Here is an 11,770-nt window from a genome sequence, read left to right on the forward strand (position 1 = left end):
TTTACAAACAGAACAATTACATAAATGTCCATTGTCAAAAAATAAAATTTGGCAGTAAAATAACATTTGATTGTATAGTGATTTTAAAGATATTGCATCCAATGATGTGAGTAGTGTCAGCTAAAGAATACTTGGGTTTAATACATATTGGTTCATCCATAGGCTCACAGGCAACATCCAGTTTTAATTAAATAATAAAATACTGCAGATGCTGAAAATCTGAAACAAACATAGAAAACATTGGAAATATTCAGTAGCTCAGATAAACAGTGTTTTCATTTCAGATTGATCACTTTTCATACACTATTACTAAACAAGCATGTAATTCCCTGGGTTTATTAAAAATATGTAAAGAAATGAACCCGTGGAATTCAGTAAGACTGAGCTGCTGTTCTCTTGCTTAAGTGCATTTGCAAATCGGAACCATTTTTTAGAATTACCATAGGATCAGCCTTTAAATCGGAGCCTCAGTAGATTGAATGAAATGCGCCGTGGTCAGGAACTCTGGCAATGCTGCCTGAATCAGTCTAGCAGTAATGGTATTGGCATTTGTATTGCCTCATTTGGTACTACTTTGTTGTTTCATTATCTTTGACCCTTACCCCCAAGTTCCAGTCTTTGCATCCCCCTTTCTTGACTTTTTGATTCTGACTGCCCCACCAATCCTTGATCTCTACTAATTGCCAAGGACTATTTCCAACGGTTTCAGGCTGTAGTCTCCTGCCATCGGTTCCTCTGCCCAACAGCTGGTCAGCCTGTCAGTTTGACTGGTTACTGGGCATGAAAGGGAACTTTTAAAAATGATAAACAGGAACTGCTCATAAATTGAATAGGATTTCACTACCTTCCAATCAAGCTCCCCTGCTCCCTTCCTACAAATATCTTACAATCCATATGATTATTTTTTAGCTTGTGTAATGCTGAAATCTTTCTAAACCAAGAGGTCACCCCACTCCTCCAAATGAGTAGTATTTAGAAGGCCATTTTCTGCATGATCTCCTTTCTCCCTCTCATTTCCTCACCCCTCAATATTTCTGTCTCTAGATGATATTTTCTCCATCTTTGCAAACTCAAATACATACTTTCTTCACTCCAACACTTCATCTAGAATGGACTGACAAGGAAGGAATTCCATTGGGTAACACTGAATGAAGGGCTTAAGCTGGACCCTAACTAAACATGCATATCTACATATTATGTAAAATGGTTGACATACATGGTGGCTCTTTGTTGTTGGAAAAGGGAGATGGATGTAAAAATGAATGTAAGTAATAGATGTATTTCAGCTAGATACATACTCGATAAGAATAATGATGAAACAGCCTTTTTCAAAGTTGTTTTCTACTAAGCCAAGCTCTCTGATTGGTAAAGACTGATTAAAAAGTTATTTGCTGTGCACATGCCCAGCTTATGCTAGAATGCTAATTATTTGTTTTGACAACGTTCTAGTTACCATCATTTTCCAATGACTCCCTTCACAGATTCCTGTTAGATGCAACTGAACATTTAATTCCCTTAGAATGAACATCAAGTTGCTGCATTTGTTGTCAGATTTAAAAAAAAGCATGTCCCAAAGTTACATTATACCTGTTCACAGGTAAGGCATTTCAATTATAAACATTTACTCTCCAGTTGTAAAGAACTTAATTATTATTAAACGACCTACTGATGTTCCTATGTAACAGTCTACACTAATCAATCTCTCAGGTATTGCAAACCTGTCACGATCAAGTGATGTATTCAGTTCATCACAGTTAGAGGGCAGATAGATAATTCAGTCCAAATAAGTTTGGAGAGTAGGTGGAGATGTGGAAATTAATGTGATGATATAATCTGAAAACATGTCAGGGTTTCACAGATATGCTGATGACCTCACCACCACTTCGTCTGATCCCTCCATTTTCTCTATATGGTTAAACTGCACATCCAACATCCAATATTGGGGTCTGTGCTCAGGTTGCCATCTATCTGCCAGACCAATGATGACAGATGATAAAGGCAGATGATAAAACATGTGGAAGATGGAACCATTTTTTAGAACTGTCTTTGCTGTATATGCTCTGTCTGAGGCCAGAACTCTCCATTCACCTGAAGAGGGAAACCCCTCGAAAGCTAGTGAGTTTACTATCAAATAAATCGGTTGGACTAAAACCTGGTGTTGTCAGACTTTTTACTGTGTTTGCCCCAGTCCAACACTGGCATATCCACATCATGAAGATGGACCTGTCATAGATTAATTTTGATTACTGCTGAGAAGATATTTTGTTGAAGCTTTTTGTCTTGCACTCATCAGGACATTACAAGAATACCAATGTCAGGGGAAACAAATGTCAGATTTTTTTTGTAGTTTAGCTTGATTACTTGAAAAGATGAGCAATTATATCATAAAATCTTTCCCTGAGGAGATTAAAAAATTGAGTTAGAGTAACTGGCCCAGGCATGATGATGATTATTCAATTCTTAAGAATTATATTTCTGACTTCTAATGTTCATTCTTTCCAAGATGGCGCTTTCTTCTGCAAATAAGTTTGATTTCTTTAAGAGATAATGAATCTTGCTTGAAGTAGATATTTTTAATTTGATTACCTTAATAGCAAAGTTATTTAAATAGATATCTTTTTCTACCTTGTTTCTAATGCACATTTTTTTGTTTGTTTTGTTTTAAATGTTAAAATGTAACTATGGAAGTTAATTTGTGATGATTCTTGGAGGGGAATAAAATATTGTGTTTGTGTAACAGATATTGTATTTTGGAGGCAATCACAAGATGGGCAAAGGGGTCGACTTGTGTAAACAAGGTGTCCATTGACTTGTAATGAAGAAATGATGGCAAGGAATCATCATCAAGGTTTCAAAAGAGATTCAATATTTTTATTTATGATTTTCTTTACTTGTACTTATTTTTATAGCTGTATGTTTACATTATCACTTTAGCAAATGCATGTCTGATTCAAGCAGTGTTCCACAGTAGAAAGATAAGTTACCTTCATTCTTTTTGGTCATGATTGGATTCTTAATCGAGTGACGCACTGAAGTTTATTTTAGGGAATAAGAATGAATGGTACCAACACAAGATATTACAACCTGCTGTTTGATAAAAGCTTGCTAACCTACATATCTTTCAAGCATTTCTGTGCATAATTTCAGTCTGTCCATTTTATTTTAATGTAATGTGGCATTCTTAATTCAAAAGCAAACTGGTGCAGACACTGGATATCTGAAATAAGAACAGAAAATGTTGGAAATGCACTGTGGAGACAAACAGTTAGTATTTCAGGTCAATGACCTTTCATCAGATTAGTTCTGATGAAAAGTTATTGACATGAAATGTTAACTCTCCACAGTTCCTGCCTGACTTGCCAAGTATTTTCAGGATTTTCTGTATAAGAACATAAGAACTAGGAGCAGGAGTAGGCCATCTGGCCCCTTCAGCCTCTCCGCTATTCAATAAGATCATGGTTGATCTTTTTGTGGACTCAGCTCCACTTACATGCCCGCTCACCATAACCCTTAATTCCTTCCCTGTTCAAAAATTTTATCTATCCTTGCCTTAAAAACATTCAATGAGGTAGCCTCAACTGCCTCACTGGGCAGGGAATTCCACAGATTCACAACCGTTTGTGTGAAGAAGTTCCTCCTCAACTCAGTCCTAAATCTGCTTCCCATTATTTTGAGGCCATGCCCCCTAGTTCTACTTTCACCTGCCAGTGGAAACAACTTCCCTGCTTCTATCTCATCTATTAATAATCTTATATGTTTCTATAAGATCTCCTCTCACTGTTATGAATTCCAATGAATATAGCCCCACTCTACTCAGTCTCTCCTCCTAAGAGGACCCTCTCAATTCTGGAATCGACCAAGTGAATCTCCTCTGCACCCCCTCCAATATATCCTTTTTCAAGTAAGGAGACCAAAACTGACAACAGATGTGGTCCCACCAGCACCTTGTACAGCTGCAACATAACCTCACTGTTTTTAAACTTCATCCCTCTAGCAGTGAAGGACAAAATTCCATTTGCCTTCTCAATTACCTGCTGCACCTGCAAACCAACTCCTTGTGATTCTTGCACAAGGACACCCAGGTGCCTCTGCACAGCAGCATGCTGCAATTTTTACTATTTAAATAATAGTTCATTCCTACCAAAATGGATGACCTTACATTTACCAACATTGTACTCCATCTGACAGACATTTGCCCACTCACTTGGACTATCTATATCCCCATGTCATAGACAACTGTGTTGTTGTCCAGCACAGAAGTGACAGGAATGGTTGTAAAATCATAAGCTGAAATAAACATGGACCTGATCTGGCAGTCAATCAACAGACACTCGTTTTATTTAATGCTACACTAGACTTGATATCGAGATTTATTATTTTTATTTTGATTAAAAATAGATCCACAATTTTAATATATCCCTATACACAGTAAAATGATCAATTATGATTTTATAGAAAGAATCAACATTTTAAATATAAAATTAGTTCACGACCGAAAAGTCACCCAGTTAGCAACTCACTTTATAATTCCCTGTGATTAATAAAATTAATAAACAAATAGTCTGAGTCCAAAAGGCAAGTTCAGGAATTAGCAACCACTTTTTGTCTGATTTATAGAAATCAATACATATAGAAATCAATACATTAATTTTATTATATATTTATATTATATAGAAATTAACATATATTGATTCTGCATGTTATATGTAGCTTATATTTATATATAACATACTAATAGAAATCAATATATAATAGTTTACATTTATATAGAATTCAATATTAATTTCTATACAATATATTAATATAATTTCAAGTACATTACTTTCTGTAACAAAAAGTGAATTACAATTAACTCGTTAAGCTTACCGTGTTAATTTTCTAAAAGGTAAAATGTATTTGAGCCTGTTTTCCCATAAAGTATCACAAATACAAGATGCCACCATTATCCACAACCTGTACAGTGACAAAGAAACTTGTGCAGAGTTAAATTCAGCATTTTCGAAATTAACCTCAATAACGTACCACAATGGGGAAACAAAAATCAAAACTAGGGGGCAAAACACCTCAGCGAACCGAACGGTGCCCAAATACATGATTTGAAGTAAAAAGACGACAACACTCCCACCTGGCGCTCGCTCTAGCGCGCACGCGCACACACCCTCGACATACCTACAACAACACGGCGCCAGCGTCCACAACTCGACCAACCAATCACATCGGCCGTCAATTATCACGTGATCTCCAAACAATATGGCCTCCGCCAACCGAAGTCGGTTGCCTTGGGCCCCGCCCCGGCCTCTCCAGCTCTCCTGACTGGCCAGGTGACGACAACAACAGCACGGACGCGCTCGAGGGAATGTCGTTTTCCCATTGCCCATTGGTCGAACCGCACGTCAATCACGGCCATTTTCCCCCACACTTCCGCTCGGCAAGATTGGTTGAAGCTTAAGTGTTTTGGAGCGCGCGCGCGCGGCGATAGTTGGCTTTTTTTAACGTGTGTTTTTAAAAAAAAATTTTAAAAGCCACCATTGACCCTCGAGCAGGTTTCCGGCTGTTTGGGAGGATAGAAAAGAAAACAGTGGGAACGAAAATTTGTTGTTGTTTTGCGGGGAAGGTGGTTGTCGGCCCTGTCCGTTGATGGACACGCAGAGAGCTACTGCGAGTGAAGGCGACAGGTCGCGGGTATTGACAGCGTGTTAGTCCGCTCGGGGTGAGGAACGGCCGACTGCCACTCCCAGGGGGAGGGGGGGGTGCAGAGGAGCGGAGCAGGCCGCGAGGGCCTGGGGGTGCGGGGGGAGACTGGAGCTCCGGCCCTCGCCGCCAACATTAACTTCTCCCGTATTATCGCCTGCACTTTAAAAAAATACTCCTTTAACCAGTCCCCACTCCTTCCCCACCGCCAACCCCCCGACTGTTACTTTAAACCTTTTTATTGGATTCCATTTACATATACACGGTTCGCCGCCCGCTGTTTCCCCTCCCCACTAATTTCCCTGCCCGTGTGGTCGCCAGTTTTTATTTTGATAAAAGATGTCGGCGGCGGCAGCCGTGGTGACAGCGGCGGAAAAAGTGGATGGTTTCACCAGGAAATCCGTGCGGAAAGCGGCTAGGCAGAAGAGGTCGCAGGGATCGTCGCAGTTCAGGAGTCGGAGCAGCCCGGTCGAGATCCTGCTTCTCCCACCCCTCAAAGGTACCGAGGTCCTTGCATTAACCCAACCTCCCTCTCAGTCAAAATATCCACCCCGACTGGCGCATTAAAATGCCCAGGTTTGAAGATTTGCATATTTAAAATATCGGATGTTCAGAAAGTACCGGGGCCCCATTAAAATATCAACTCAGAAAAGCATCCCAACCCACCAATCGAGATATCCATCTTCAGAAACGATCCTGGTTCACCCTTCAAAATATCGAGTTTCAGAGAATACCTATACCTACCGAATGACAATAGAGGTCGAGACCACCCCTAGCGAAACAACACAGCATCAAGTTTCAGAGAGTACCCGACTCTCCCCATCGAAACATTAAGATTCATAGATCACAGTCACCCAAGTATTCAGGTTCAAAGATTGCCCCATACACGCCCACCAAAAAAGTCTCTCAACACCAGGTTAAAGCCCAACCGGTTTATTTGGAATCATGCGCTTTTGAAACACTGCTCTTTGTCAGGAGTCACCTGATGAAGGAGCAGCACCCTGAAAGCTCCTGATTCCAAATAAATCTGTTGGACTTTGACCTAGTGTTGTGAGACTTCGTACTGTGCCACTCCAGTCCAAGGCTGGCATTTCCACATCATAGAACCCATTAAAATGTCGTTGTTCAGAGATCACCTATAGCCTCACATCAAAATACATTTTGTACTCTTTTTCTCCTAGTAAGTACTGTGATTCAAAGACCACCCCATCACCCATCTAGTTTTGGACACTTAAATTCAGAGTCCAACTTTTCTCTCCTCAAAATATCAAAGTTTCTGATGTCACTGGTTCATCTGTCAAGATACTGAAGTTTAAAAATCTGTCCCTGTCCGACAATGTACAGACCACGCACCTTTTATACTCAGATTTTAATCCTTTACACACTAATATAAGTGTAGCATTTAGAGACATTTGGGCTGTACCAACCCATCAGTGTGTTGTGATTTGGAGATACTGCCCTCCCCCCAACTTGCTCATCAAAGTATCTCCCTCACACCTATATAATTCAGATTATTCTATAATGAGATTAAAAATGTTAGTCCACTGATAGAAGTGCTATTGTTTGGAAACTATTTGCCATTCACAAATTATACTTCCATTGGTTTTAAATTTCTTGGTTCAGAATTTATTCTCTTGCTTCCCCCCACCCTCCATTCCACCAATAAAAATCAATACTTTCAGAGACTTCAGAACACTCTGAAAAATATTGTGATCCTTGGACTTGATACTGTATCCCTTCAGCCCTTGTAACCCATAATAATATTGAAGTTTGGAAATATACTCCTGATTCTCATCTGAGAAGTATTGAAATTCAATGTTTTCATAAGATTCTCCCACCACTGCCTATGATAATTATTTGCTTCTGATAAAGGTGTTTATCCCTTGAAAATTGAGTGGCTGAGAGAATTTACTTGTCCGAAACTAAATTAATTTATCCATCTTCAGTGCCATCAAATTGTCTTAAAATATAGGTTTCAACTTAACATTTTTTAAAATGCTTTAGGTACTGGAATTCCATTTTAAGATGAGATTTCTTGAGATTGTCCAAACGTGCACATTATTTTTTGTTGAGGTTGTTTCTTAATATTGAGCAATTTGACATGTACACTTTTTACAATGGCATCATTTTTCTACGCAGTTGATACAGTTCAATGTACAAACTTGCTATTGTGTTTCAGAGTTAGTTGTATAAAATTTATTACTGTGAAGTAAAAACAATATTTGTTGCTTTTCTCAATAATGGAGAATACTGATTTGTGTCAGAGCTGCTGTAATTGTGAATGTTGAGGTTGGAGATGTACTTAAATTATGTTAATTACTTAAACCATAAAGAACAGGAACAGGCTGTTTGGCCCCTCGAGCCTGCTCTGCCATTCAATAGAATCGTGTGTTCTTCACATCCACCTTCCTGTTCTTTCTCCATAGCCCTTGATTCCCTTACTGTTCAAACGTCTGTCTGTCTCAGCCTTAAATATGTACGATGACTTTTTGTCTTCAATGGGTGGTAATGGAGAACTGTTGTGAAATTTTCAAAAATGTTATTTTGATTTATAAATTTGTACAAGTTCTGATTTTTATGTATTTGCATAAATAGGAGGTATCAATGTAGTAAAAACGATTACCCGTGGTCAATTGAAGCTGAGTTGTAATAGACATTAGTTTATTTTTCCCTCTCCCAGTTTTAATTTCAAGGAAAGCAATTCGTACATTTCTCAGAAACAAATGTCAGTCATTTCTCATAGGTGAGCTTTCATCCATCTTTTTTTTGACTCACTTTTTCAGTGTTTGAATGTGTCCTATGACATTTCCTCCTTTAATGTATTTGCACAGAAATTGTTTACAGCAACAATGTGGTGGAATGCATTCTTTTCCCCCTTTTTTAGTTTATGACAATACCCAATCTGTATATTGTGTGAACCTCTCAAATAGGAAATCAGAGTACATGATGAGACATAAGCTATTTGAAGCCCTTAATGCTTAAAGATCATATCTAATACTCGAATGGAAGGTTCTTTTCCACCTTTTATCCTGCATGAATTGCAACTTGTCTAAAACTTCACTGTCTGAAACTTATCCTGTGCTAACAATCCATTTGTTTCCCTTTTTTGGCTTCACCATCTCCAAATTCATATCTTTACATTCATTTTCTTGAATTTTGATTGAACTGGCTTTCTATCTATGCCTCTCAATCTGTGTCCTTTGATCCTACACTTCTCCACCTCGACTTACTTTCCTCAAAGACAACCCTTGAAATCCATCATAGTGTGGCACAGCATTTACCAGCCTCGACCCCTGTGTCCCCTCAAATTCTTTTCCTGAACCTCACTTCCAATCTTCAGAAGCCTCTTCAACACCAATCTTATCAACCTAATTATTAATCACCGCTATTGGTCTTGTATTATTACTCAGCTTTTGTTTCTTCTCTGATAAACAACTTGAGATATTTGTGTCAAAAGCAAATAATGTCAAAAGTAAATAATTTCAAACAATCCTTGTTTCCAATTTGAAGTTTAAATTGGTGTTATGAGTAGATGTATTGTTTTTATGTTAAAAGGCAAATAATTCTGATAACCAAATATTATAAACATATTCATTCGACTATGAAACAAATAATGAATTTTGGGTGAATTGTACAGTGTCTGCTGTTACGTAAGTGTGTGCATAAAAATAGCTATGAAATATATAATAGACAAAATTTTCTGGCAATCAAATCTAAGTTCAGCATTGAGGGTAGCTATTTTCTGAATGTCTCGACGGACTAATAGATTTTAACATTATCCGATTGTATGTTATGTTTACTATCAGCAATCATCATCAACATATGCACTTGTTATTAAGAAAGTGACTTTAATATGGTAAAGCAGCCTGAGGGTGTTACATAACTTTAATCCTGAGGTAAACACAAGGTTGTTTCAAACCTTTTTCACGTTGCTCTGCAATGCTTGATGCATGATTTGATTCAGCAGCAACCTTGCGAGTAATTCATGATTTGCTGTTCCCTATTTGTTTTTGAAATGTTGAAGTGATATGTCGTGATGATATTTTGTTAATCAATATTTTTTCACACAATGGTAGTCTTTCATATTAGAGAATTGCTTAAATAATTCTCGTCTGTTGTAGTATTTGAGTTTGGACTGCTACCTTTGGAATCAAGAAGCACATTTGACTGAACACTGTCCAGTGATCCTTGTGTAGTTTTGGTGAGAAATGAATGGATGGGGCCTGGCCACTTGAGTATTGTTGGGCTTGTGGAGCAGTGCAAGAGTCGGTCTTTTGAAGAGGAGGAGGAGAATATTAGTCAGGAAATATTGGGGGGAAAATATTCCCATTTACTAAAGTCCTCATTATTAGGCCAAGTAATTGAAGTAACAGATTCTTGTTCTAGTCTCCTTCACTGCTAGCTTTGAAGTGCTTTGGGACATGTTGAAGTCTTAAAAGATTCCATATCATACTTGCAGTGTGGGTGTAAAAACCATGTGGCAGCAATATTGTAGTATTTAGTAATTTTATTTAAAAGAAATGGAATCAGTATGTTAAAGTTGCTGGGTCGTGTTCATGTTTGCCTAATTTCAACATCCAAAGCTTAATTGTGCTTTTTAAATTGATGATTAAACTAATAAACTAAGCATTTCAAAATTAGCTTCACTTTAGGTCAGAAAGCATTTCTGATTTTGTGAATATACCAGAAATTGTTGAAAGATCAATCTAGTTCGTCTACTACCTACTCTCAATTTTCATAAAATTTATATTTTCTCTGTTTGTTTCCTCTCTGGCTTGCTCTTGCTCATTTGCAGGGGTCAGTGACTGCAAGTGCATGTGCTTTCCCTCTCGTGAGCACTTGATCCTGTTGCTGCGACTTGCAGAACCCACCACGTGCAGCCCATGCAACCTGATTATCCCACACCTGCCTCCCCAATTTCAACCCACTGGGACTACGTGACCACCTTTCCATTTTAGCATTCCTCCAACTCCTGCTGCAAAAGTTCCCCGCAATCTGTGGTGCATATGTTGCCCCTTCCCTAAAACTTGTTGTACAAACTCCCCCCTCAACTCATTCGCTTATGCTACCCCACCACCATGCACACAAACCCAATCCTCTGCTCAGTATGCCCTCCCCCTTTCTTAGATCTCTAGCTATGTCAATGCTATGCTTCCTAGCCCCTGCCGTGCCTATGCTCATGCATTTCTGCATTCCCTGTTGTGCCAGCAAACCTGTTCTTCCATCCCATGTCTCTTAAGCACACCCCAACCACTGCCATGTGGGAGCTACCCACTTCTTGCAGTGTGTACGATTCTTTCCCCCGCCCCTTCCAGGTTGCTGACTTCCCAACTCCTGATGAGAGCGGCTGCCTCAAAACCTTTCTGCTTGCGTGCCTTCATTCCTCACCCCATCTGCTCTGTCTGTTCCTCCAGGCCCTGTCTCACATCGCTGCCTCCCTGCCAAAATGGATTTCAATCCTGTCTACCAAACTCTTTGCATGTGCTACCTTTCCTCAAGCCATGGCATATTCTCCCTCCCCCATATCCAATTGTGTGTGCTCCCCTTTCCCAACACCAATCACAATTGGAAGCTTGCACAGCCCTCAACCAATACCCAGTGAACTTAACTCACATCCCATTCCCCACCCTGCGTCATAGGCTCTCTTGCCATCCCACATTTTTCCAGACTGTCTCACACTGAAGCTCACCCAGATCCTGCTCTTGTGTGCTTCTTTGGCACCCCACTCCTCCCACTGCACATTGTCTCCACACCACACTATGCTGCATGCTCCCTTATTCTTGGGCCCTCTCCCAGCCCTGAACACTCGTTGCTTTGCCCTCCCCCACCCCCAGACACCATCTTCCCTCTCCCGTTCATAATCCAGGGTGACGTTTATAGCATGAAAAGTTTCCTTTACCAAAAAAACGCTGCCTTAGCCGCTTAACTTGTATCTACCCAGTTGACAGTTTCTAACATGTATTTGGCAGAAATTTCTACTGTATTATATCTGTGATTATGTTTGGAACTTGACTGTTCTATCTATATTTTTTGAACACTATTGGATTGTGCACCAGATAAATGCTGAAGAAAATTATCA

At 39.3% G+C, this 11,770-nt stretch overlaps 1 protein-coding gene across 1 annotated transcript in view; it reads left to right on the plus strand.

Moving 5' to 3' along the window:
- Positions 1 to 5,432: 5,432 nt before the first annotated feature.
- ppp2r5a (protein phosphatase 2, regulatory subunit B', alpha isoform) overlaps positions 5,433 to 11,770 on the plus strand; it is a 151,505-nt gene continuing 145,167 nt past the window's right edge. Inside the window, exon 1 of the mRNA XM_080200492.1 lies at positions 5,433 to 6,190. Coding sequence (XP_080056618.1) covers positions 6,031 to 6,190 — 160 coding nt within the window. The 5' untranslated portion in view covers positions 5,433 to 6,030. The remainder of the gene's footprint in view (positions 6,191 to 11,770) is intronic.

Source organism: Carcharhinus amblyrhynchos, chromosome 12 (assembly GCF_965287045.1).
Source record: "Carcharhinus amblyrhynchos chromosome 12, sCarAmb.v2.hapA, whole genome shotgun sequence".
Taxonomy (NCBI): Eukaryota; Metazoa; Chordata; class Chondrichthyes; order Carcharhiniformes; family Carcharhinidae; genus Carcharhinus; species Carcharhinus amblyrhynchos.